This window comes from Centroberyx gerrardi, chromosome 11, assembly GCF_048128805.1.
Source record: "Centroberyx gerrardi isolate f3 chromosome 11, fCenGer3.hap1.cur.20231027, whole genome shotgun sequence".
NCBI classification, from domain to species: Eukaryota; Metazoa; Chordata; class Actinopteri; order Beryciformes; family Berycidae; genus Centroberyx; species Centroberyx gerrardi.
Window position 1 is genome coordinate 11,959,738 of NC_136007.1, and position 23,591 is coordinate 11,983,328.

Below are 23,591 nucleotides of genomic sequence, written 5' to 3' on the forward strand. Positions count from 1 at the left end.
TCTCTCTCTCTCACTCTGTCTTATGCACTCTTGGCTTCACCCTTAACTCTGCCTTGATACTAGCCTATCTTTATGATATAGCCAACAGGAAAGGTTTTTGTGGCCTAGTTAGGTGTGTGGCACCCTAACGAAGCCTATCAGCCACACCCAGGCATTAAGGTCAGCTCAGGCAAAATGTATGGATGCATTTAACTCAGTTGTACCATTGGCTAAATAAAGAAACCCAACTGCTTTTAAGGATAGGATATTACTTTATTGATCCCCAAGGGGAAATTGCAGCTTTATAGCAGCCAGGACATTATAGGCCATTAAAGGAGTAATAGAGAAATACAATAAAAATAGAGAGGCTAAAGAAAAGAGAGAGTACACAAATGCAAAAAACAAGTCCAGAAAGTATATATGCCAAAGGTATATATGTAAGTATAAAGTATATAGGCATCTAGCTATAAATGTGTATAATAATGTAGTACAGGCATATACCAGATATACCAAATATATACAAATATAAATATATAAACATAGCCATAACTAAAACAATAAATAAGAATGGGATGGAAAGTGACAGAGTGACACAGACCTGACTACAGTCTGGTTATGGTTTGGCAGATGAACAGATGAAAGCTGATAAGAGGTTTGATTTGAATTGTTTGTTTTGGTAGCACATGCTGATCTGTTTCCCGAATGTTTTAGTGTTGTGGAAAATGGATGAAAGACTGTCACCGTCTTGGAGCACAGGAGGAGAAACACAACAACTTCTTGCCATGACTTTTATTGAGCTCTGCAGGACAGTTGAAATTCAAACACAAATATACACAGCCTAAAGCGATTTATTTGAATTGTCAGCTTCTAACAAAGTATGTGTAAATATGAGACAATTTAACACCAAAGTAAAAAATGAAGTTACTCTTTGTGGCACATTTGAGCGTCAGAAGAAGAGAGGGAGGGAGTGAAATATTTCAGTTATATACACAAACCTCCTTTCAGGGCAAGTAGCTCTGTGAGGGGTTGGAAACAAACATCCTGTAACAACACAAACTGTAGTAATGTTTCATTCACCCCCTCTCTGTCTCTCTCACCCCCCGCCACACACACACACACAAACAAGCAGACAGTACCGCCCTCTCCTCACTAAACAAGTCCTTTGGCTCTTTGTTTGACAAACAGAAGACGAGGCCTCATGTATTTCACACTATTGCCACTTCTTAGAGACTTCCATGATTAAAAAAAGACACAAAAAATAAGACACAATACAAAGCTATTTGAGACACGTCTAAATTTACATTTAAAACAGCAACATAGTGGAATATATGGCTTTAAAATACAATAAAAATACATTTTGTTTCAGAAATATATAATAAACACACACACACACACGCTCACACACACACACACTCGGACTTTGTGCACCAACTGAAATAGTCTCTCCTATGTCCTCAAACAGTGAAACTGTGAGGAAGAAGATAACCATGATGTTGTTACCCGGGGCCATATCACACATCCATCTTCAGTTTCAGTCTCAGCAGAAACTTTCAGAACCAAATACATGCAAAACACACACACACACACACACCCACATACACACACACCCACCCACACACACACACACACACACACACACACACACACACAATCACACAACCAAATCCATGTAAAATGAGAGCTAGCTCTTCCTTGTCATTGTCAATGAAGTGAAGCACAGCATTTTAACTGAAGGTTTCAGTGAAACACGACACCAACTAGCCAACAGCAAACGACAGAGCTACGCACACAAAACAGCAGGGGCTTCCATGTTCACATAATGCCACAGTCATTTTGTACAAATACAATATATACTCAAGGGGACGGGCTTTCGGGATGCATTTTAAGATTTCAAGTAAATAACGTTATGGTGATGATATGCTTGAAAATATAATGCTTCAGGATCTGAAGATGAGAGCCTCTGCTACATGACACATATTGTCATTGTCATGTGAAAACCTTGTATCTCTAATTTTGGTGTTTTTTGTGGCTATTTTTCTTAGTTCCTGAAAAGTTGACATTTTGGAGATACAAGGTTTTCATCCTACAACACTGAAATACATGCTGAACTACATACTACAGCTGTGGCACTGAAATCGTGGAAATGAACATGTCAGGAAAAACCAAGCAGTAGAAGTAACATTACTACACACACATCCCTTCATCTCGGAGTCTTCTCGGGGGATTCACCCTGCGATTTCTCTGTGACAGCAAAAACAATAAAAAATAAAACACTTATGTGCAATAAACAAAGATTATTTTCTCTTCTGTTGCATCCTCCGTCTCAGATCAGGTTGTCAGATGATTCAGGTTCACACATAGTCCTTCCTGTCGTACCCGCCGGCCCCGCCGCTGGTGCTGCGCGGGGCAGAGTAGGCCATGCGAGGGGGCTTGTACCTCTTCTCTTTGGGGGGGCAGGAGCTGCACAGCATCGCTCCACCAATCAGGAGCAGGGCGGCGGCGCCCCAGCCGATGTAGAGCGAGGCCCCCAGCTCCCTCCTCTGCGCGTTGGTCAGGAGCGGGTTGTAGAAATCGCGGATGATGGTGCTCGCCGTCCAGGAAACGGGGATGAGGACCAGCAGGCCGGCGAGGAGGAAGAAGATCCCGGCGATGATCATGACTTTAGCCTTGGACGGCTCGTCTTCGATGCAGTTGGTACACTTGGCGCCGACGATGGAGATCAGGACCCCCAGCACCCCGAGGATAATGGAGATGATGGTCATGGCTCTGGCGGCCTGCAGGTCTTGAGGCAAGGCCAGCAATGAGTCGTACACCTTGCACTGCATCTGGCCCGTGCTCTGGATCACACAGTTCATCCACAAACCCTCCCAGATGGTTTGGGCGGTGACGATGTTGGCTCCGATGAAGGCCGTCACCTTCCACATTGGCAAGGCGCAGACCACAATGGCAATGATAAACCCTATGACTCCCAGGGCAATGCCCACTATCTCCAAGCCCATCGACATCCTGGTTCTTTGGCTTCGTCTCCTACACCTGTCCTTGGTGGAACGAGGGTATGACAAGTCAGTCCAGAGATTTTAGAACTTGCAAAAAAAATAAACTTTTTGAGATTCAAGTAAAGAGTCGTCTCCTCTGCAGGCTCTTTGTTCTGTGCTGTTACCTTGAAAAGTGTGAGGAGCTCTAACAGGGCGTGATGTAGCTAAGAGATGCTGCCACGGAAACAGAGATCCTTTATACCTCAGGGAAGCGAGATGAGGAGGGGAGGAGTCCCCTGGTGATGATGTCACAGGGTGGGTGTCTGAAGCTGCCTAACAAAAACACCACCTGCACTCATACAGTGAATACTCAGGATAGGGAGGATGGGCTGGAGGGGAGGGGAGGGGCGGGGCAGGAGGTGGAGAGGTGGTGGAGGGGTAATCACAGGAAAGATGACTCCCTCTGACTTACTGTTACCTCCAGGAAGAAAAATCAATACTACAAAAAAGCACCTAGACTTTAACTGTTGTTGTCTCGCAGCATTTTTCCACCTGACAGAAGTGGAGTGAACAAGTGTCAAATGAGGTGCTAACAGAGAAGCCAGCAGTCTTCTGAGAGTTTTAAAATTCAGGAATAATGACACAATTTGTTTAAAACATAGCAAGGGAGGAGGAACTATTTGTTGGTTTGCCAACAAACACAAAGACATGCAGTGAATTGAGAATCCCCTCCTGCTCCTCCTCTTCCTCTTCCTACTGCCCTGAGGAAAAATGGAAAGTCGACCACAATGGACAATGGAGGAGTGGTTCAAAACCTTGTTGTGAGTAAGCATAGAAACACACACACACACACACACACACACACACACACACACACAACCACTCAGGTCATGAGAAGACTGGCCCTCTGCTACTGCTGATCTTTTGTTACTTCCCGGTTCCAGTAGTGTGGGTGTATTAAGCGGTCAGGTCTCAGGTTAGGAAAACATGGCCAAAGCTCCGCTGGAAACCGGAATAACTGCACCCAGAGCAAATATGAGCAGAGAGAATACATAATAGGTTGGCCCTCAGACACCCTTAGCATACAGACAGCACGATCATCTCAGTATCGGTTTAAACTCATTACTGTGGACAAACATTTCCTGGTGATCTGCACTACACACGCGTTTGCGTGAACCAAGGGCCCCAAATATTCTGCAGCACAAGTCTGTTCTGCTTTTACAGTTACTGCTGCCAGAATATTCTCAGTGAAGATTAGTCAAAAAGGCAAATTCAGAAAATTCAGAAATTTATTTTCTTTTAAAAAGTTTTCTGATCTGTAATTCTAAATAAAAATGCACCACAATTATTTGGAAAAGAAATTTGGATGCAGAGGATGCACTTAAGACTCGGCAGAACATCTCACACTTGCTTTACAGAGTCTTGATTTGCTGTACATGGGTTATATTTTAAATAGTAATCTGAATCTGAATGAAGTTTACCAAAGAAATTACCTTTTTGAGCAGAAAATATACCAAATTAGTTTATTGTATTATTCATTTTATAGGGTTTTGGCTCATCTTTATCAAGGATGTGATTACAGTCATTCTGGAAGATTAGATATTATGTTTTGGAAACATCACTGATCTCAAATTCTAAAGCCTGAGGTTTGAATGATAAGGTGTGTGTTTTGTCACACACACACACACGCACACACACACACACACACATGCACACACACATTCACACAAAACAAGCTAGAGGGCTGGCTCTGTTTGTCATGATGTTGCCGTTCCTCTTTATCAGTCTATTGCTCACATGTGTGTGTGTAATAACAACATCAGTTGTAACATGTAGACGTAGAGCCTGAGATAACAGCTACAATCTGTATGCGGTATCAATAAGCCTGTGTTGATCAGGTGGTTGCATCAGCACAACACGTTCAGACGCAGAGACAGAAATGGTGAAGTTCTTGTCAATAGTAAACTATGTAAGTTACAGTATTAGCACAGTGACTGCACATGTAACAAAACTAAGACACTCCTGCAAGCCTGTGTATTTGTGTTTAATCTATGGTGTACAAAGCTCTTTTGACATTATTCAGTGTTGTTTAGTGGGATACGTTTAGATTTAGAGATGCAATTAAAGTTAGGTTGAGGCTTGGGAAAGTGTTGAAGTCAGGCATGAAGAAGGAGAGAGTTTAGATTAAGGTTATGTGTTATGACATGAACAAATTTCATAATTGCATAATTGTGCTTTATCAACAACAAGCCATTATTTTATCCTCAACAACCTGGTCAAGTCATGTGTAGTAATACGAACTGTGCTGAGTTAACAGGTTGCACTACTGAGTCCTTTGCCTATAGCACAGCTGGTAAAAGATAGGGAAACAATTTGACTATTCAAAAAGGGAAGGGAGTCGGTCTGTGGTACAGATCGACCAGTTGATTGACTGAGTCATGTACCAACCAGAGAGGAGTTTGAAAAGGCCCAGGCACTCAAACTGTGCTAATCAGATTTCTCTATAACAGTATCAGCAAGAAATCAATTGCCACACGCAACTCTGACGTGTGGAAATGCTCAGTAAGACTGAAACTGTAATCTTCTCCAAATCAACAACCTCCCCAAATACTGACATTTTATCATACTTTTACTGTAAAATTAGTCATAACAAGTCATAACGAATACAAGTAAATCCTTTAAGCATATGATACATTTTCCATAATGTGTAACTCATTTCAGTACTTTTCATTTGTTGTCTTAAATTCAGTGCTCATCACCTCATGTTATAATGACTGTATTAACTTGAAATGTCTCTTCTTCACGGACAGTATGTGAAACTGAAACCCTGCTTATTTGGCCAAGCCCCAGTAAGTACTGCTTTTAGTTTTATTTTTCTTTTCTCTCAATCATTGTTATGCCTAAGCAGAATAAATTAGGCAGAAATAATGGTGCTTCATTGTACAAATCTTTGTTTATTACTATATTATGTACAATTATTTTGATAATCATCTACAAACAGAACATGCAGTCCATAAGTCAAATATTTTCCATTTAAAATGTTCCATTTTCACATGCCTCATTATACATTTTAATGAAAATATGAGATAAGTAGTATCAATTTTGACAACCACACTGAAATCACAACAAATAGATACATTGGTAATACAACAAAACATAATATCATATAAAAGCTTTAACCTTTGTAGAAAATATATTAATAGAGCCGCATGAAACGGCGTGCAATGTGTTAGATTTAAAAATAAAAATAAAAATCATTCATATAATCTACAAACCCAACAAAGTGTTAATTTAATTTAACTTTGCTTTCATACGTTATATTGTACACGCCGCCATTTTGACCTTGCTATGGAGTGAAAACATTTTGCTCAACTGTACAATGTTTCACGCTCACGACTAAGCCGACGCCTGAATAATCTATTTGTGGCATGAAAAATATTGTTCCCCTGGAAAAAAACAAAAAAAACAAAAACAAATGACCATATACAGTCACAACAGTCACCTCTATTTGCTTTACAACAGTTAACAGTCTTATACTTGACATGCACACACAAAGGATCAAAATGTTATGAATGGTAATTGAAACAGAACAAAAATATCTAAAATATGAGCTTTTACTTTGGGCTACAAAATCCAAATCCCTTTCTGAACTCCGACCACAGCCTACATATTCAAACATTTCTTACCATATCTTGTCTCATGTCTGCCTAATTTTTGTGGGAATTGTGAATATGAATTTCACTTGCTTTATTCTAAATGTCCGTAGACCTATGGTAAGTGTAAACAGTATAATACAACAACTGTATTCTTCACATGCAAGGGCATTTTCTTCTGTCTTTCTTCACGGCGATAAAAACTTCCAAAAAAGAGCTTCCACTTTCCCTTTGTACTTTATGTTCACACACTTTTTTGATCCTACATATTCACAAAGAACACACAATGCCTGCTTCTGACTCTTTTACCCTCCCCTAGTAAGCAAATAGCTATTTCTATACACATTTCCTGAAAATGTGCAGATAAGAAGGAGAACTCGTGAAAAATATGAACAGTGAAGAAGGTTACCGTTCTCCTTCATCCCTCCTCTGATCCCTCCTCTGTCCTCCCCCCTTTCCCTCACACATAGTCTCTCCTGTTGTAGGAGCTCGGGGCCGCCGACCTTGGGGCCGCCGACCTCGGGGCGGCGGAGTACGCCATGCGGCTCTGGGGGTGCACGCTGTACCTCATGGTTTTGTCTTCCTGGGGAGGGCAGCTGCAGCAGAGGATGGACCCCCCCACCAGCAGCAGGGCCGCGGCCGCCCAGCCCAGATACAGCGCCGCCCCGATCTCCATTTTCTGGCCGGAGGGCACGATGGGACTGTAGAACTCGATGACGATGGTGTGCGCCGACCAGGAAACGGGGACCAGCTGGGCCAGAGCCGCCGCGATGAAGGCTCCCCCAGAGGCAGCCATCACCCTGGCTTTCACCCCCTCTTCCTCGATGCAGTTGGTGCACTTAGCCCCCACCATGGAGATGAGGAGGGCCACGACCCCGACCATGATGGACACGACGGAGAGCGCCCGGGCGGCCTGCAGGTCCTGAGGCAAGGCCAGCATGGAGTCGTAGACTTTGCACTGCATCTGGCCCGTGCTCTGGACCACGCAGCTCATCCACAGGCCCTCCCAGTACACCTGGGCCGTGACGATGTTGGCGCCGATGAAGGCAGAGACCCTCCACATGGGCAGGGTGCAGCTGACCACGCTCAGCAGCCAGCCGAGCACCGACAACGTCACGCCGACCAGTTCCAGTCCGAACGACACCATCTTGCACCCAAGGCAGGCGTCCCCCTCTAAAAAATAAAAAGTTCCTTCAAGTACGTCTCCCCTCCTCTTTGTCTTTCTTTATCAAGTTGTTTCTTCCTTCCGGTTTTCCCTGTTTTCCTTTCACCTTTAATTTTCCAACAGATATCTCAAGGTTTTGTGGATTGTGCCTTTCAAAGCTCTTCTTTGTCGACCTTTCTATCCACCAGTTATTCCTCCTGTGTGATCTGTTGCTAGTGCAGCTGTTGCTGAATCCGGAAATGTTGATTTTCCAGGGTGTGTTTTCTCCACAAGCACAATATCTCTCCTGTGTTCGTGCCTATTCAGATGTTGTTATCCCGTGTTCTGCAGCAGTTAAGGAGTCACTGACCCTTATCTTTGTATCGTTTTATTACTAAGTGGTCAGGCCCACCTAACGGATGACGTCACTCGCCAAACCAAGCCAATCAAGTGAGTCCTGGGCATTGGCCACATTTACCACCTGGGTGTGTGTGCACTAATGTGTGTGTTTTTTCAAATGAAGAGTACTTTTTATGGTTTAGCCTTTTGCACATAGTAGCGCTGGGCACGTCCCGTTTATTGCTGTCGGTGGGTAATGAGTGGCCAAGGTAGAGCTTGTTATGTGGTTGATAGGTAACCACATGATCCCGGAGTGGACACACACATGTACTCTGACAGATGTGTGTGTGTGTGTGTGTGAGAGAAAGCGAGAGAGCAAGAGAGAGAAAGAGAGAGAGAGACAGAGAGAGAGACAAGGGGGGACATGGGGGTACAAATTCTGTGCACTTCTATCTTCTATCTTGACCGATGATGGTCTGATTTTTTTCTGTGTATGTGTGTGTGTGTGTTAGGAAGATGGGGGGAATGGTCAGGTACTCTAAATTATGAAATGCTAAAGCCTACTGTACTAGAAAGAAGCATCTAAAGTCTGCTTATCTCTAGAAAAGAATTTATCACTTATCAGGGAATGTAGCAACAATCTTACTCTTTCCAAACCGTCCAAATGATAGATGGATTCAAAAGGTGCTCTAATGTTAACAAAGAACACTTATGTACTTGAGCTTATAAACATCTACTAAAGTTTCTCAAAGCCATGGGTCTGTTTGTTATTGTAGTTGTGCTGTGATGTGAGCCGTTCTGTTTTTATAGTTGGGAATAAAACATAATTGTACGACCGTTAAAGCTGAGGAGGCGTGTAACATCTCTACTGGGTCATGTGTGTAATCATAAATTTGAGTTAATGACAAACTGGAAATGTTAAGAAGAGATTTTATAGATAGGTAGATGGCTACTGGACATCAACAGACCTCTTTTTAACTTTGAAAAATCGTGTAAACAAATCCTTCTGCATTCATTTTCGGGAGCCTTTTATGACACAAAATTTAGATTAACTTTCCAACAACAACAGTGTGATGAATGTCTAAAAGCTATTTGTGTATTAACTGAAGTATGTTGATTTAGACAGTGGTAATGTATCAAACATTTGTACGTTTAGTCTATGTCCTTCTTAAGCTGCCAATGAGATGATTTGTCATTGACCTGTTGGGAAAAGTGGCGCCGTTCATACCAATGATTAAAAGAAAAATCCACCGTCAGATACTCTTACACTGTTAGATATCATCAGTCTGTGATGTTCAATGAATTCCAGGGGTTATTTTGTGATGAAGTTGTGTAATTTGCTTTGTTGTTGTTGTCCACTTTCCCTCAACTGCCTCGTCCGCTTCTGCTTCAGTTACTGATTTCCTACATTTCCCAAAATTACTTCTCACATCTCCCACAGAACTCACCTGGACTTGCTGCATCCAGCTGTGGTTTTGTGTAGGTGAAGAGAGTGATAATGAAAGTGATACTAATGGAAAGAGAGCAAGAGTTCTCAGTCATGAAAGGGCAAGAATCATGCCCCTTGTGGCTGCATTGCATTCTGGTCTATTGAGGCTTGTGTCAGTGGAGAAATTGGTCTCTCTGCTTCTTCTACAGTGGATTTCTCCCTGTATGATTTGTTGAACGTTGGTGCAAATTGATGAGTCTAAGAAGCCCTTTCTCTTCTTCTCGACTTGTGCCCCTTACTCAAAACACAACATGTCTTGTGGCTGCATTGCATTCTGGTCTATTGAGGCTTCGGACGGTGGAGAAATTGGTCTCTCTGCTTCTTCTGCGGTGGATTTCCCCCTGTATGATTGCTGAACATCGGTGCAAAATGGTGAGTCTAGAAAGAAGCCTTTGCGCTTTCATTCTCAGGGACTGACGCCAAAACCTGATTCTACTATCAAACTGTAGCTGTTGCACCGGAAATATGTTAGTGCGACAAATCTGCGAGAATAAGGAAAATATACCAACAAACAATAAAATGGGTACTGAATTACAAGGTACATTGCCAATAATTATGGTGGATTTTTCCTTTAAGACTTTTTCCACTAATACTGTACATGAGCAAGCCTCATGCAATGCACAGGCCACCCAAATGTCCAGCAGAAATGAAAAAGCGCTGTGGATCATGGTAGGTGTCATTTTGATCTATTATCTGGCAGAGTAGAGCAACAATAATGTTTTGCTCTGGAGCCGACCCAGAGAGGCGCTGACCCACAGATATAAATGCCCGGATAACTGCATGTACACGTAGTCACATAAAACAACTGCACCTCTCAAGTTCAGCATGACTCTAGAAAAGTAGACCATGATGATGCAATAGTTGCTGGTTTCTCATTTGGCCCCATTATCTGAATGACTGTGTGTGTGTGTGTGTGTGTGTGTGCATGGATGTGTACATGGGTGAGTGTCACAGATTTGTCCAAACGATCACAGCAGTGCTAGCTGGCACAATCACACGTTAACACACTTTTATCTTGTGTACGTGTGCACCTTATCACACCTCAGTATTAGTCTAACACATCTACTAAACAATGGCTAATCGAGTCATACATAACCGCGATAAGATAAAGCATAATAAATGGTAATTCACTGAGATTAACTTGTGTTTTAGGAAGGAAACAATCTGCCAATAATTCAAAGCATATCTAATGGCCAATATTATCAAATCCTTTGTTTGCATGGTTAAATAAGAAATATTATTTGATGTTGGAGCGCTCCATCGCACGGAGCCGCTATTGCTATTCACCTGCAGCGTGTAGCTATGGGCTTAAGAATCACAAAGTAAGATAATAACAACAGCAACATTACTACAACAACTATTACTACTTCAACTACTGCTAAGTCTTTCACAATTCATAAGTAAACATAATCAATACATTAACAAATTAAACTACAATGGTCTACAGGCAGGTATTACGTAAGCTGAAGTGCCACATGTGCTACATTAGCGTTAGCCATGCTTGTTGTCACATCCAGGTTGAGAGAAGTAGACAATTCAATAACTAATGTTCTGAATTCAAAACTATGAAGCCCTGCTTCATTAATAGCTGAAGTGTCTAAGTCATTTTTTTAAAACATTTTGAAAAACATTAGCATCCTGAATTAGAAAGGGACTGGGAGATTTCTACCAGATGAGACGTTTATTTCAGATGGATTAGAGCTCCCTTCCTAATACAAATTGCCTGAAGAAAACCTCAGGGTCGAAACACTGCATTGCATTGAATAAAGTATTAAGAAAGGAGCTCTAATCCAGATAATCCTTTTTTGAATCATTTTCATGAGTCTTTTATCCAGCACATGGCATAAATATACACCTCTACTCTCCTTTTTGTTTATTTCAGCTCCCAATTCCTCCCAATAGTCATACATATCCCCTCACAACAGATAATAAATCATAAATTCAGAACCACAGAAGACAAATTGCATAAGAGTTGTTGCTGATAGTTAAATCCATTTCCATGTAGAGTAACAACGCCCCAGCTCTTTTCCATGGAAGTAGGCTGGAAACAGTGGCGGGAGTTTCACTCAGCAGTGGACAGCCCTATCTCCCACAAGAGTTGATAAATGAGTTTCAGTTGGCAGAGGGATTATCTCAGCTCTCTACGATCCGTGCTCCGCTTGTTAGCTCATGTGCCTTCCTGGATCTGTGAGAGTGCAGGAAGAGAATTCACAACTGAATGACCTATGGTCACATTAAACTAGGCGTGCAGTGATGTTATTTCAAAAGGCATGTGAATTGCAGGTTTAACTATTTTGTTTGTTTGTTTGTTTCAAATAGCATACACAGATTGCAAGCAATTCATCAGCCAATGTGCCTATTCATAATTAACCTGAACCCAGGTGTGGAAAGAGTATCAAAATATCCTGCTCAAGTAGAAGTACTGTCACTTTTCAGAAATTTTACTTTAAGGAAAAATTCACCCTTAAACACTTTACCACTGTTAAAAAAACAGCTACTGGCAATGTGCTTTGCATTTCTACGGAAGAGGATTAGGGTCACGTGAAAAATGTATTTGAGTTCTGAGATTTATCTCAGAATTCTGAGGATGAAGTCAGAATTTTAAGTCAGAATTCTGAGATGAAAGTCAGAATTCTTAGTAAAAGTCAGAATTCTGAGTTTAAAGTCAGAACTCAAATACATTTTTCACATGTGGCCCTAATCCTCTTCCGCACATCCCGGGGTCCATTTTGTTGTTTGGCATTTGGTATTTTTCTTGTTCCTGTGGATAACTGGCCAAATGTAGATAATGTGACGTCATGTCCAGATATTTCCAGAGCAGCTACAATAGAGTTTAATAGGAGAAACATTTTCAATGATCTAAAACATCAACGTTAAACGGCAGGTTTTGGTGTCAGTCTCTCAGAATTCAAGAGAAACGGCTTGTTTCTAGACTCACCGTTTTGCACCGACGTTCAACAATCATACAGGGAGAAATCCATCGTAGAAGAGGAAGAGATACCAATTTCTCCACCAACAGCAGCCTCAATAGACCAGAATGCACTGCAGCCACAAGACAGGTTGCGTTTTGAGTAAGGGTGTGATTTTTTCCTGGAAACTCTTGCTCTCTTTCCATTACTATCGCTTTAGTTATTGCTCCCTCCACCTACACAGGAAACCAACAGCTGGATACAGCAGGTCCAAGCGAGTTTTCTGGGGGATGTGGGAAGTCATTCTGGGAAACGTAGGAAATCACTAACAAGAAGTGGTCCGGACGAGGCAGGTTGAGGGAAATTCACTGGAACTCCTGGAATTCACTGAACATCATAAATTGATGATATATAACAATGTAAGAGGGTGAGTTCTTCATTTAAGTAGAAGTAAAATTACTGGTGTAAAAATCTAAAAAGTAACATTTAAAACTCTACACTCAAAGTAGAAGTTAATTTGAAATAAAAGACATTGTTAAATTTGAACTTTCCCATTTAGTGCAAAAAGTACAAGAGAACAGGGAGTTAAATCATCTGAATGCTTTATTGACCCTTGAATGAAATAAGGGATATGTAGACACCCTACATATGTACCATAGTAGGCCTTGCTAAGTGTATTTTAATAGCAATCTTAGTTGTTAAGTTATAGTAGTCAACTGTTATTGGTGATTTTATTTTATTTTTCATTGTTATATTTTCATTTGCCAAGATGCTCACAGTTGGCAAGCATGTAACTAGCACTAAACAATTTTTCACTTGGACTAGAAATTGAAACACTTCGTCTTAGATCCTAAAAAAGATAGCAGGCTCTTAAAAATGCCTGCTGTTTATCAGTCAAGATAACTGTGTGGCAATATAATGTAATAGAAGATGTTGCCCTGGTGGGAGATCGTAAACCTGTTTCACATAGTATTTGAAATTATGCAGAAAACTTTATCTGTGTTGTATTGAGCTTGATTGACAGCACTGAACCAATCTCATTGCCCCCACAAAATCCCACTCATATACCGTTATTCAGATTTTTTTAAAGATCTCTTAACCAATCACCGGTCTTTTCTTTTGAGGAGCTCATTTCAAATAATGCCTGGGATTGGCACAGTCAACCTTTAGTGGGTCACTGGTTGGTGGCGCTGCTGCTCCATAAGAGGATTCCCGGGACGCTCAGTTACTAAGTAAAAGGCCTTTTGAAAGAAGTTAGGGAGCCTTGGATTTAAGGGCTGCCAAGAGATTTATGGACACATTAAAACTGCAGTTAAAAAGCTCTTTGAACACTGGATGATGCCACACTTTCTGAACCACCCAGACATCCCTGTTTCTCTTTGTGAATAGGAAGCTCCCGGACCGACCAAACATCCCGCTCTGAGTCCAACTTGTGTGTTGTAATGCTGCGTGACGTGCATACTGATGAAGTGTGCTGTTGTGATGAACTGTACTATTGTGGGTTCATACGAAACTGCACGTATCTAAATAGATAATATTTGAAAAAGATAAGATATAGAGGTCTCATCTTGGTTGTATCTCAGCCTAACTCTGTTTGCTGTGAATCATTCAAAGAACCAAGCCTTCGAATCATACTACCAGTTAGATTCAGGGGGAATTATGGGACTTTTGTCTACACACACACACACACACACACACACACACACACAGAGAGGCAAGTGAGATGACATAAGTGTTTTGAAGGTAGAAGCTGCTGCCTCCCTTTGGACAGTGTAGAGAACGACAGACAGATCGGAGCCAAACTTCAGAGACTTGGCCATTTTCCTTTCAAGTCAGGGTTACAGTGTGGGAGGTTAAGTTTTAGAAGTTGCAACATCCAAGCCTGTCAGACAGGCCATATTTCATATCCCTTTTGTTTTTACACTGCCCTCTCTTTGTTGCCCCCTCCCAACGCTAATTTCCCGTTAATATCAAATGCAAGCTCCTTTCCTGTGAACTCCTCTGAACAAGAAAACACGTCTGTTCTCGCTCACAATCAACCTTCAGTCTGGTTCAGCCAACACACACAGGCAGAATATAACAGGGCTTTTCTTAAAGGCGACCCCCCATTTCACATGGCCTCTTCAATTTTCACACTTCATTATTTTTCTCCCTTTGAATAGTCATTTTTTTGTGTATCTCAAAGTAAAATTTCAGAACAATTCCGAAAAAGAGCACAGATTTTAACATTGCATGAGCATAATAGGAGACTTTGTACATTGTGTACCTTTTCGTGGACTTTGTGACTTTCTACGCTTCTAAAGAATGTAACCATGAAATCATGTCTATGTGTCTGACTTCCTATAGGCAGCTTGGGGAGTTAAGATGGTCTCCTGTTGTTTAGAGCGTCATACCAGAGGAAGGTCACATGACTCAAATGTTGTATGTCTTCTCATTAAAACGTTTTAATTGCAAGTATGTGACAGTGTGTGGATTTTTTTCACCTACTCTGTAGGCCGGATAGTGTTCTCCCACGCACCGGTCACCAACAATAACAGACCTATGGCCACTGCTATAAGATTCAATCATTACATAAGGACAAAACTGACTATATGTAGAATATATTTGTAGAATGTGAATTATCTTGCAAACATTTCTGGGAGGCAGCGCTGCTCTGGAGGCAGAAATAATCTTACTGGTTGAGTTAAACCTCAATGTGCGGAGTCAAAGAACCAAAGAAAGTTAGCTAACTGGTGAAATTGAATGGCAAAGAAGGAATTCTAGTCAAAATACAAGTAAAAAAAAAAATGGTGATGACTTATTGTTATTTATTCACTCATGACCATGGCATTCATGATCTTCAGCAGTCTAGCTAACTAGGTATGACTTCAACATACGGTGCTGAAAGAACAGGGTAGCTATCGGATATTGCAAGACGAATTCGAGTAGCCTACCGTCAATAGAACTTGCAGAAGTTACCTGGTGGTTAGTGCGCATTAGTCGGAGTTAGACAGTAGTTACAGTTACATCATCAGTTTCTTTTATTATTATCAGTACCGACCTTATAATTATCAACTGCTACCCGGTCCTTACTGGACATTTGGATAATTTCCCAGTGAAGAACCTCAGAGGTAATCAGAGTTATAGCTATGCCTAACAGAAGGTATCATGTAGTTATCAGTACCTACCCAGTCCTTACAGGAGATTAATGAGTTTTAAGAGAAGAATCCATGTGGCTCTTTTTCAAATGTCAAATCATTTTCAGTTATTTCACTGCAGCTACCATGTAACTTCCCCAGGTGAGCACCGTATACTAAAGCAAACCTTCCCCAGTATTTTCACAGTAACGTCATGCCTATAACCGATAACTTACCATGTGGAAAAAGTCCCCAAGTAGGATCCATGTTGTGGTGATGGACTATTGCAAGCACTTTACCAGACATACCTTCCTATTTTCTGATGTCTTCGAAATCCGTTGACGCTGGTGCAGGAAAAACAACACAGACTGAAGCTGCTGCTGACTATACAGCTGATGCTCGCATGCGTATTCTGCGTCCTCAAACTTTCTTCTTCTACTTCTTCTTCTTCTTCTTAGAATACGCATGCATGCAACGTTCAGCTGTACAGAGAATACCTGGCTTTAGTCCGTGTTGTTTTTCCTGCACCAGCGTCAACGGATTTCGAAGACATCAGAAAATAGAGAAAATCTGCACTTTTGGTATTCTTTTTTTTATCCATAAGTTGTCTAACTTCATTGACTTGTAGCAAGTTGCGTGACACAGTTTGAGTTGCCCATAGTACCATTCGCTTGTTAGCAGAGAATGATCCCTAGCTAGCTAGCTACCAGTCACAGCCCAAGTGCTTGCAAATGCTTAGGCTATGCTTTTTTATCGGTTGAAACTCAGTATCATAAACTATTAACCCTCAATGTCAGAGGTATGTCCTCACTATTTTTTCATGTTCTAGGTAAGAAATGAGTGTTTTTCCTTGGAAAATTTCACATTGTGCACGTTACTTGTAGACTATTTTTCATTTTATCGTTTATCTGATTTTTTTTTTTTTTTTTTTTAACACACGGTGTGTGTTAAAGTCGTACCGCTAACTAGCTTACCTAATCAGATAACTAGCTAATAGCTAACCTAGATAGTAGGGCTGGATTGCATTTCAGTTAGCAGGAGTGCTAGGCTTAATAATATCCTCACTTAGCCCTTGCCTTTTTAGCTGCGACCAGCGGGTATAAGTCACTCTGTTGGGCAAAAATGTCAAAAAACTTTACATGTGCCACCACAGGACATAGCTAAAGAGAGCTGTGTCACTTTCGGTTTAGCTCAGCTGGTAAAGCATACGCTAGATTTGGGCTACCACGCATATCAAATTGCGGGTGAGTCAATTCAGCAAGCGCTAAACTGGTCACATTTTATCACAGATTAAGTGTTTGTTTCATTGGGCTTCATTTAGCCAGAAAATCTGTGGTTCTTTGGCTCCGCCCATTGAGATTTAACTCAACCAGTGAGATTATTTCTGCCTCCACAGCAGCTCCGCTTCTGAGAAATGCCGTAGAACTAAAACTACAATCGGGTTTTTATTTTCACCACATTCATCAATATTTCAATCTCGAAGGATATTATTGTTACTAGTGATGAATAGTATAGGTACATCACACTTAATGAGTAACTAAGAATTCATAAAACACAATATTTGTATTTACAGAGTATGTTAACACTAATTGAAGTTCTTGCAGTTTTAGTCAAAATATCTTTCCGTAAAGCAACAAGTATTTGGAGTTCAAAATATTTTGCATGTGATTTATTTTCTGTTGGACAGTATGCTAACCAATAATCTATCTGTCAGTTAGTTGAGATGAGATGGAAATTTATTAAAATGTATTTGTTTGACAGTATAGCTGAATAAATGAAACCTGTTACTAGTGATGTTTCCATTTAAACCTAAACTACATGAGAGTTGCATGACTGTCTCGGGGCCCTTTAGGTTGGCACAGTCTCTTCATTTTGATTATTGTGGGCTGTAAAATTAAAAGATCTTGCGGTCCTACTGTGCCAACCACTGGCCTTATGAAATGTGCTGACATTTATTTCTTAAGTTTACCAAACACCATAAAACCTCACCACACACAAAGTCCCTCACACCTAGTGCTCTCTTTTTTTTAAACGACTGGAGATATATTTTAGACATATTTTATTTAAATTACCTCAGTGTATATAGTTACTGTACTGGAAACTGCTTATGTTTTGTAAAATTGCGAACGATAATAGTTTATTTTTGAACAGCCAGCATCATCTGATTTACAGTAAATCTTAAAACTGTCTATAATGTATCGATCTAAATCATGAAACAGCACAATGCATAGTTTAATGTGATAACAGATTGTTTTTCTCTTTCAAATTTGAAATTAATTGTATTTTCAGACTTGACACATTACCAAATATTTAAGTTTCAACACATCCATCTTGAGGTTTATCAAAGTCAAACAGCTTGAGACAGACAACTACCACTTCCTGCATCTCACCTGGCTCAAAAGTTCTCAGCCAATAAGATTACTTCTGCCTTCAGAGCAGCTCCGCCTCCATCTCTGTAGTTCAGGCTCCCAGGACAGCATAGTATAGTGCTTTACCCTGAAACCACATTATTGAGCAGGGACAGTGGAGTCTTTGGACAAATAAAACTTAAAAATCTCCTTCACAGAGCTCAGAAACAGACCAAACAGAGAACAGAAGTTTTTCAATATGTTAACAGATGCCATAGAGAGCCACGATACCATTAGCTAAGGACATTCTGGATATCTACCTAGACTCCAGCAGCACTAATTAACATGTCACACATAATTTGTGGAAGTGTAACGCTGTGAAATCACTAAGCACAAGACCATATTTGGTCAGTCAGAGGTTTCTGTCAGAGGCATTGTTATTTAAAAGAGAGTGAGTCAGAGGTGAAACTGTAGAGGGGGGAGGGGAAAGAAAGAGGGAGGATGACCAAAACAAACAAACAAACAAAAAAGGTAAGTAAGTAGGTAAACTGCTGTATTACCATCAACTTCAGTCACAACACTCTCCTGAATGTTCAGAAGCAGATACGTTGTAAGTGAATTTATATTGTGTTTTTTATAATACCATGTGATGCTACAAACAAAGTCAGCTGTTGAACAAAGACAGAGCGGGTGAGGGAGGGAGAGGGAGACTGTGGGTGTAAACAAGGTGCAAAGAGAGGTGGGGGTGGACCTGAAGAGCAGGTTAGTGATGATGGTGAGGTGTTTTCCTCCGTGGCCCCTCCCCTCCCAGAGAGGAGATCATATGTACCTGCTCCTCTAAGCCCTCTCCCATTTGACTAACCAACCTGACCGACACACACTTACCTCCCGGTATTTCACGGAAGGAGACAAAGAAACCGCAGGCTTACGTCACTCCAGGAGAGGATTCAAGAGAACAAACGTAGAGACCGCTCAAGTTAAGCCTGACCGATAAGAGTTTCAAACAAAGCAACCAACAAAGAACAAACCAGGATGGTGTCCGCTGGGATGCAAATGCTAGGCACGGCCCTGGGGATCGTGGGCTGGATCGGTGCCATCATCGTCTGCGCCCTTCCCATGTGGAAGGTCACGGCCTTCATCGGCAGCAACATCGTCACCTCGCAGACGTCCTGGGAGGGCATCTGGATGAACTGCGTGGTCCAGAGCACGGGCCAGATGCAGTGCAAGGTCTACGACTCCATGCTGGCCCTCAGCTCCGACCTGCAGGCCGCCCGGGCGCTCACCATCATCTCCATCATTGTCGGCATCATGGCTATCCTGCTGGCTGTGGCCGGGGGGAAGTGCACCAACTGCGTGGAGGACGAGACGTCCAAGGCCAAGGTGGGCGTTGCATCTGGCGTCATGTTCATCGCGGCCGGGATCCTGTGCCTGGTCCCCGTCTGCTGGACGGCCCACAGCATCATCCGCGACTTCTACAACCCGCTCTTGGTCAGCGCCCAGAAGAGAGAGCTGGGCGCCGCGCTCTACATCGGATGGGGGGCGGCCGCCCTCATGCTGATCGGAGGGGGGCTGCTTTGCTGCAACTGTCCTCCTAAGGATGAAGGCTCCTACACAGCCAAGTACAAAGCTGCCAGATCTGATGCCTCAGCGCCGACATCAGGGAAAGACTATGTCTAAAATAAGTGGAAATCAGTCTTAGCTGAGATACAGCACCATATATTTGGACAGATGTACCGGTGCTACTGGGTTGTGAGTGTTGAGTTTTACTGCTCATGGGAGTTTTTGAAGAAAAAAGGCAAGAGAAGAACCACACCCAAAGAAGAAAATTAATTTCTGTGTTGAGGAAGTTATGTGTTTATGTATGTTTGTTGATATGAATGAGTATTCTACTTTGCAAGTTTTTCCTTAGTAGTGTAAACTTTAACTTTAACCTCAAACTTTAACCTTGTTTTGAAAATGTGTATGTGGGTTGTTTTTATTAAATATATGTATGAGATTCAAGTACCAGTAATACTGTAAATAAATATTTTGTTTACAAATCTGAGACCGTCTGTCCTTGGTTTTTATTTAGTTATACATTCAAAATGCAATTATATTTCATTATGCTTCTCTCAAAGCTCCCAAAATGGAACAAATCACTTTACTCACTTTACCTTTTACTGTGTGTGTGTCATAGCAATTAAAACTTCTTTTCACGGTTAGTTGCATAAATATTCATGTACTATTTCCCTATGATCAAATCAAGGTGGAGACCATTTTGAATAAAACCCCCCTTTAGCATTGAGAACATTTGAGACGCATCTATTGTCTGTGTTTCCTGCAGATCAGGTCTAGGTGTGGCAGAACAAGGAAGAATGAGTTTGAAACCAGTCTCTGTTCAAACTGAGAGCTGAATGCAAATGAGTTTGTACAATATGCACGCATATGGCTCAAACTGTCATTTGTCAAGAGGGTAAATATTTAAATACCTGGCAATATTGCCATCACTTTACTTTGATCTTTTGAATGTAATACTTTTTTTACTTTATGCTAAAAAAAAAAAGAAGCCATAAAAGCTCCAATAAGTTTGTTTAGATTGTTTTAATCTTGATTTTGAAAATTGAACTAGACTTCCTTAGTTGGAAAACACATTTTAGCTCCAACTGCTGCATGCTGTATGATACTGTTAAGGTCCCACAGAACAACATGCAGACATATAGGCTACAGTTATAGATACAGTGCTGTATGTCTTGCAGGGTTGAGTTCAATTTAGTTAGTGAAAATCCTATTCAATGGTTAATTATTGTATATATCATTCTCTGTTGTTTCACTCAAGATAGGATACATGAACCTTCTTAAGAAAAAAGTTGTTTTGTGGTCGTTTTAGAATATCCACTTCCTGAATTGCTTTAATTGAATGAAACTCTGAGTGTGTGTGTTTGCGTGTGTGTTTGCTCATGGCTTTGTTTGTGTGTGTGTGTGTGTGTGTGTGTGTGTAATTGTGTGTGTGTGAGCATGCGCACAGGTGGGGAGCTGGAGCCATTGTTCCCAGTCTCGAAGCATTGCTTGAGGTAACAAAGCTTATATGTGTGGGAACAATGAAACAGAGAAAACAAGGGATAGGGATATCCAGTCTCAGCCTTGCCCTTTTGTTTGGGAGCACAGAAACCCCGCCCTGAAAGTTTGAGCTACACCAGATTCCTGTTATCTTCCCACAGTGAGACCTCCACAGCAGCAGACCTCCGAGCATCAGAGCGAAGCAAACACCTCCTCCAGCAAGTCTGAGGGTGGAGTAGATGAGACCCAACAGCCACCACAGCTAATTGCAACCGGGCAGTGTGCACCATTGACGTGAACATTTTTGCAAGAGCGATCCTTTCCTCCTCCTAGTTTTCTGTGCAGAAGTAAAGGCGGAGTAACCATGGCTTCTCAGGGCCTCCAGATCATGGGTGTGCTGCTGGCCTTCATCGGCTGGCTGGGCACCATCATCACCTGCGCTTTACCGATGTGGAGAGTCACCGCTTTCGTCGGGGCGAACATCGTCACGGCCCAGGTGATCTGGGAGGGCCTGTGGATGAACTGCGTGGTCCAGAGCACGGGCCAGATGCAGTGCAAGGTGTACGACTCCATGCTGGCCTTGCCTCAGGACCTGCAGGCCGCCCGGGCCATGGTCATCATCTCGGTGATCGTCGGGGTGTTCGGGGTGCTGATGGCGGTGGTGGGAGGGAAGTGCACCAACTGCATGGAGGACGAAGTGGCCAAAGCCAAAGCCTGCATCGTGTCCGGGGTGATCTTCATCATAGCCGCGCTGCTGATCATCATCCCGGTGTCGTGGTCGGCTCACGCGGTGATCAGGGACTTCTACAACCCTCTGGTGATCGCGGCTCAGAGGAGGGAGCTGGGGGCGGCTCTCTACGTCGGCTGGGGCGCCTCTGGGCTGCTGCTGCTAGGAGGAGGCCTGCTCTGCAATAACTGCCCCCCGAAAGACGGCAGACCCTACATGGCTGCCAAGTTTGCCCCAGTCAGGACCGTATCCTCAGCTGTAGACTATGTGTGAGTGTTTCTCTGAAGGCTGTGTGATGATGATCAGCTGTATGCATAAAGCTTCTCAAAATGACTAAGAGTTTCCTTAAATATTGCTTAATGTTCTCACCAAAAGGTTTCACACGAGTGTTTATTCCCAGAAGTGCTCAAAATGACTTCTGGGGAGGAATTTCCCAGTTGATGTTGTTGCAAAAGGAGGTGAAAGCTGACAAGAACTTCTTGATGACATCTCGCTATGTAGTTGGTTGATCAGGAACAATTCCTCCCCTTAATATCTGAATTTGAAAAAACCTTTAATAAATGTTTTGCAGCATTAGTAAAGTAGCATAGAACAGCACAATAAAGTATATCTGCTGACAATAAAATTAGTTTCTGGGGGGAGTTGTTTGCTTTTTGTTGAGTCATCTGGATGCAATGTGTCTGTATCACAAGGATTGTAATGGATTGTGAGTATACAGCCATTTTTACTCTCAAATCTTCTCACAACTAATATTTTCCCCTTTTGTGAATCTCAGGACTGAAAAGTTGTACTTTTGATTAGGAATGAAATTCCTGTGGCCTTAATTTGTCCACTTGAGATTAGATTTCTCTAATTCGAGTTGTTTTATGCATACAAACTGAGACTGAGAGTGCAGCATGAAGTTAAGAGATCTGAGTACAGACAAGTACTTCTTTATTAAATGACTTTCTGTTATCAAATATTAAAAGATTGTTGGCCAAGTATACTGTATTATAAATCTTAAGTGAAAAGCAAACTGGTAACAATGAAATAAACAGTTAAGTGAACTGACTGAATTTTCAAAAATAAATTTTGATGGCACTAAGCACAATTAAAACAAGTTGTGTTCTTTTTATTCAACTATATAATAATCTCAGATGAACTTCTAATTCTCTTTCAAATGTCAAAATTAACATATTTGGACTTTCTTTGTACATACTCTTCTATACAGCAAACAGCTTTCTCTCTCTCAGGTTCACTCTGTGCATACAGACACTGTAATAAAACTGAAATACTGTAAGTCATCTCTGTTCAATACAAGACTCCTCGCTACCACTCATGATAAGACATTCAGGAATTCGTGGGAGTAGACTCATGGGAATTTATCTGGCCAAGTGAGGCTGAGATGTTTGCCATGGTGTAATCGACTGCCCTTGTATTGAGACAGTAATTTACAGTTTCTGTCTTGAGTAAAATAGACGTCACTGCCAGAGACAACAGTGCACTGTGCATGCTTGGATACATGTTGCTAAGGAACTGTTTTATATCTCCAAAGAATGGATTTTTACACATTGCCCAGTACTGGCACATCTGCCAAGTCTTGTCAGGTTGATGTATCCTGAAACCTCTTAATGGTTTCTTTTTGTTTACAGACATTTTCATTTGAAACCACTTTGACAAGCAAATTGATAGGCTCCCCTTATTTTTCACTATTGTGTCTTCTTGCATTTTGGCTCCACAGCTGTTGTAATCAGACATCAGGCTTATTAAACAAAACAATGTTGACAAAAATACTGTTTATTGCTTTAATGAAAAATATAACATTAAATCACAGAACACTTTATGAACAAATGCGTGACTATGAATTTTTCCTATGAAGTGCTTTTGTTGCAAAATT

At 41.6% G+C, this 23,591-nt stretch overlaps 4 protein-coding genes across 4 annotated transcripts; 2 read left to right on the forward strand and 2 right to left on the reverse strand.

Moving 5' to 3' along the window:
* Positions 1-753: 753 nt before the first annotated feature.
* LOC139920424 (claudin-3-like) lies at positions 754-3,170 on the reverse strand. Its single transcript, XM_071910438.2, has one exon. It carries the CDS (start codon positions 2,982-2,984, stop codon positions 2,331-2,333), a length of 654 nt encoding a protein of 217 aa, XP_071766539.1. The 5' UTR covers positions 2,985-3,170; the 3' UTR covers positions 754-2,330.
* A 3,897-nt stretch (positions 3,171-7,067) lies between these two features.
* On the reverse strand, positions 7,068-7,754 carry LOC139920418 (claudin-4-like). The gene has a single exon (XM_071910431.2). It carries the CDS (start codon positions 7,752-7,754, stop codon positions 7,068-7,070), a length of 687 nt encoding a protein of 228 aa, XP_071766532.2.
* Positions 7,755-18,792: 11,038 nt separating this feature from the next.
* LOC139920420 (claudin-4-like) lies at positions 18,793-19,996 on the forward strand. Its single transcript, XM_071910432.2, has one exon. It carries the CDS (start codon positions 18,985-18,987, stop codon positions 19,627-19,629), a length of 645 nt encoding a protein of 214 aa, XP_071766533.2. The 5' UTR covers positions 18,793-18,984; the 3' UTR covers positions 19,630-19,996.
* A 1,203-nt stretch (positions 19,997-21,199) lies between these two features.
* On the forward strand, positions 21,200-23,451 carry LOC144541781 (claudin-4-like). The gene has a single exon (XM_078286752.1). The coding sequence runs from the start codon at positions 21,353-21,355 to the stop codon at positions 21,986-21,988; it is 636 nt and encodes a 211-aa protein (XP_078142878.1). The 5' UTR covers positions 21,200-21,352; the 3' UTR covers positions 21,989-23,451.
* The last annotated feature ends 140 nt before the right edge of the window (positions 23,452-23,591 follow it).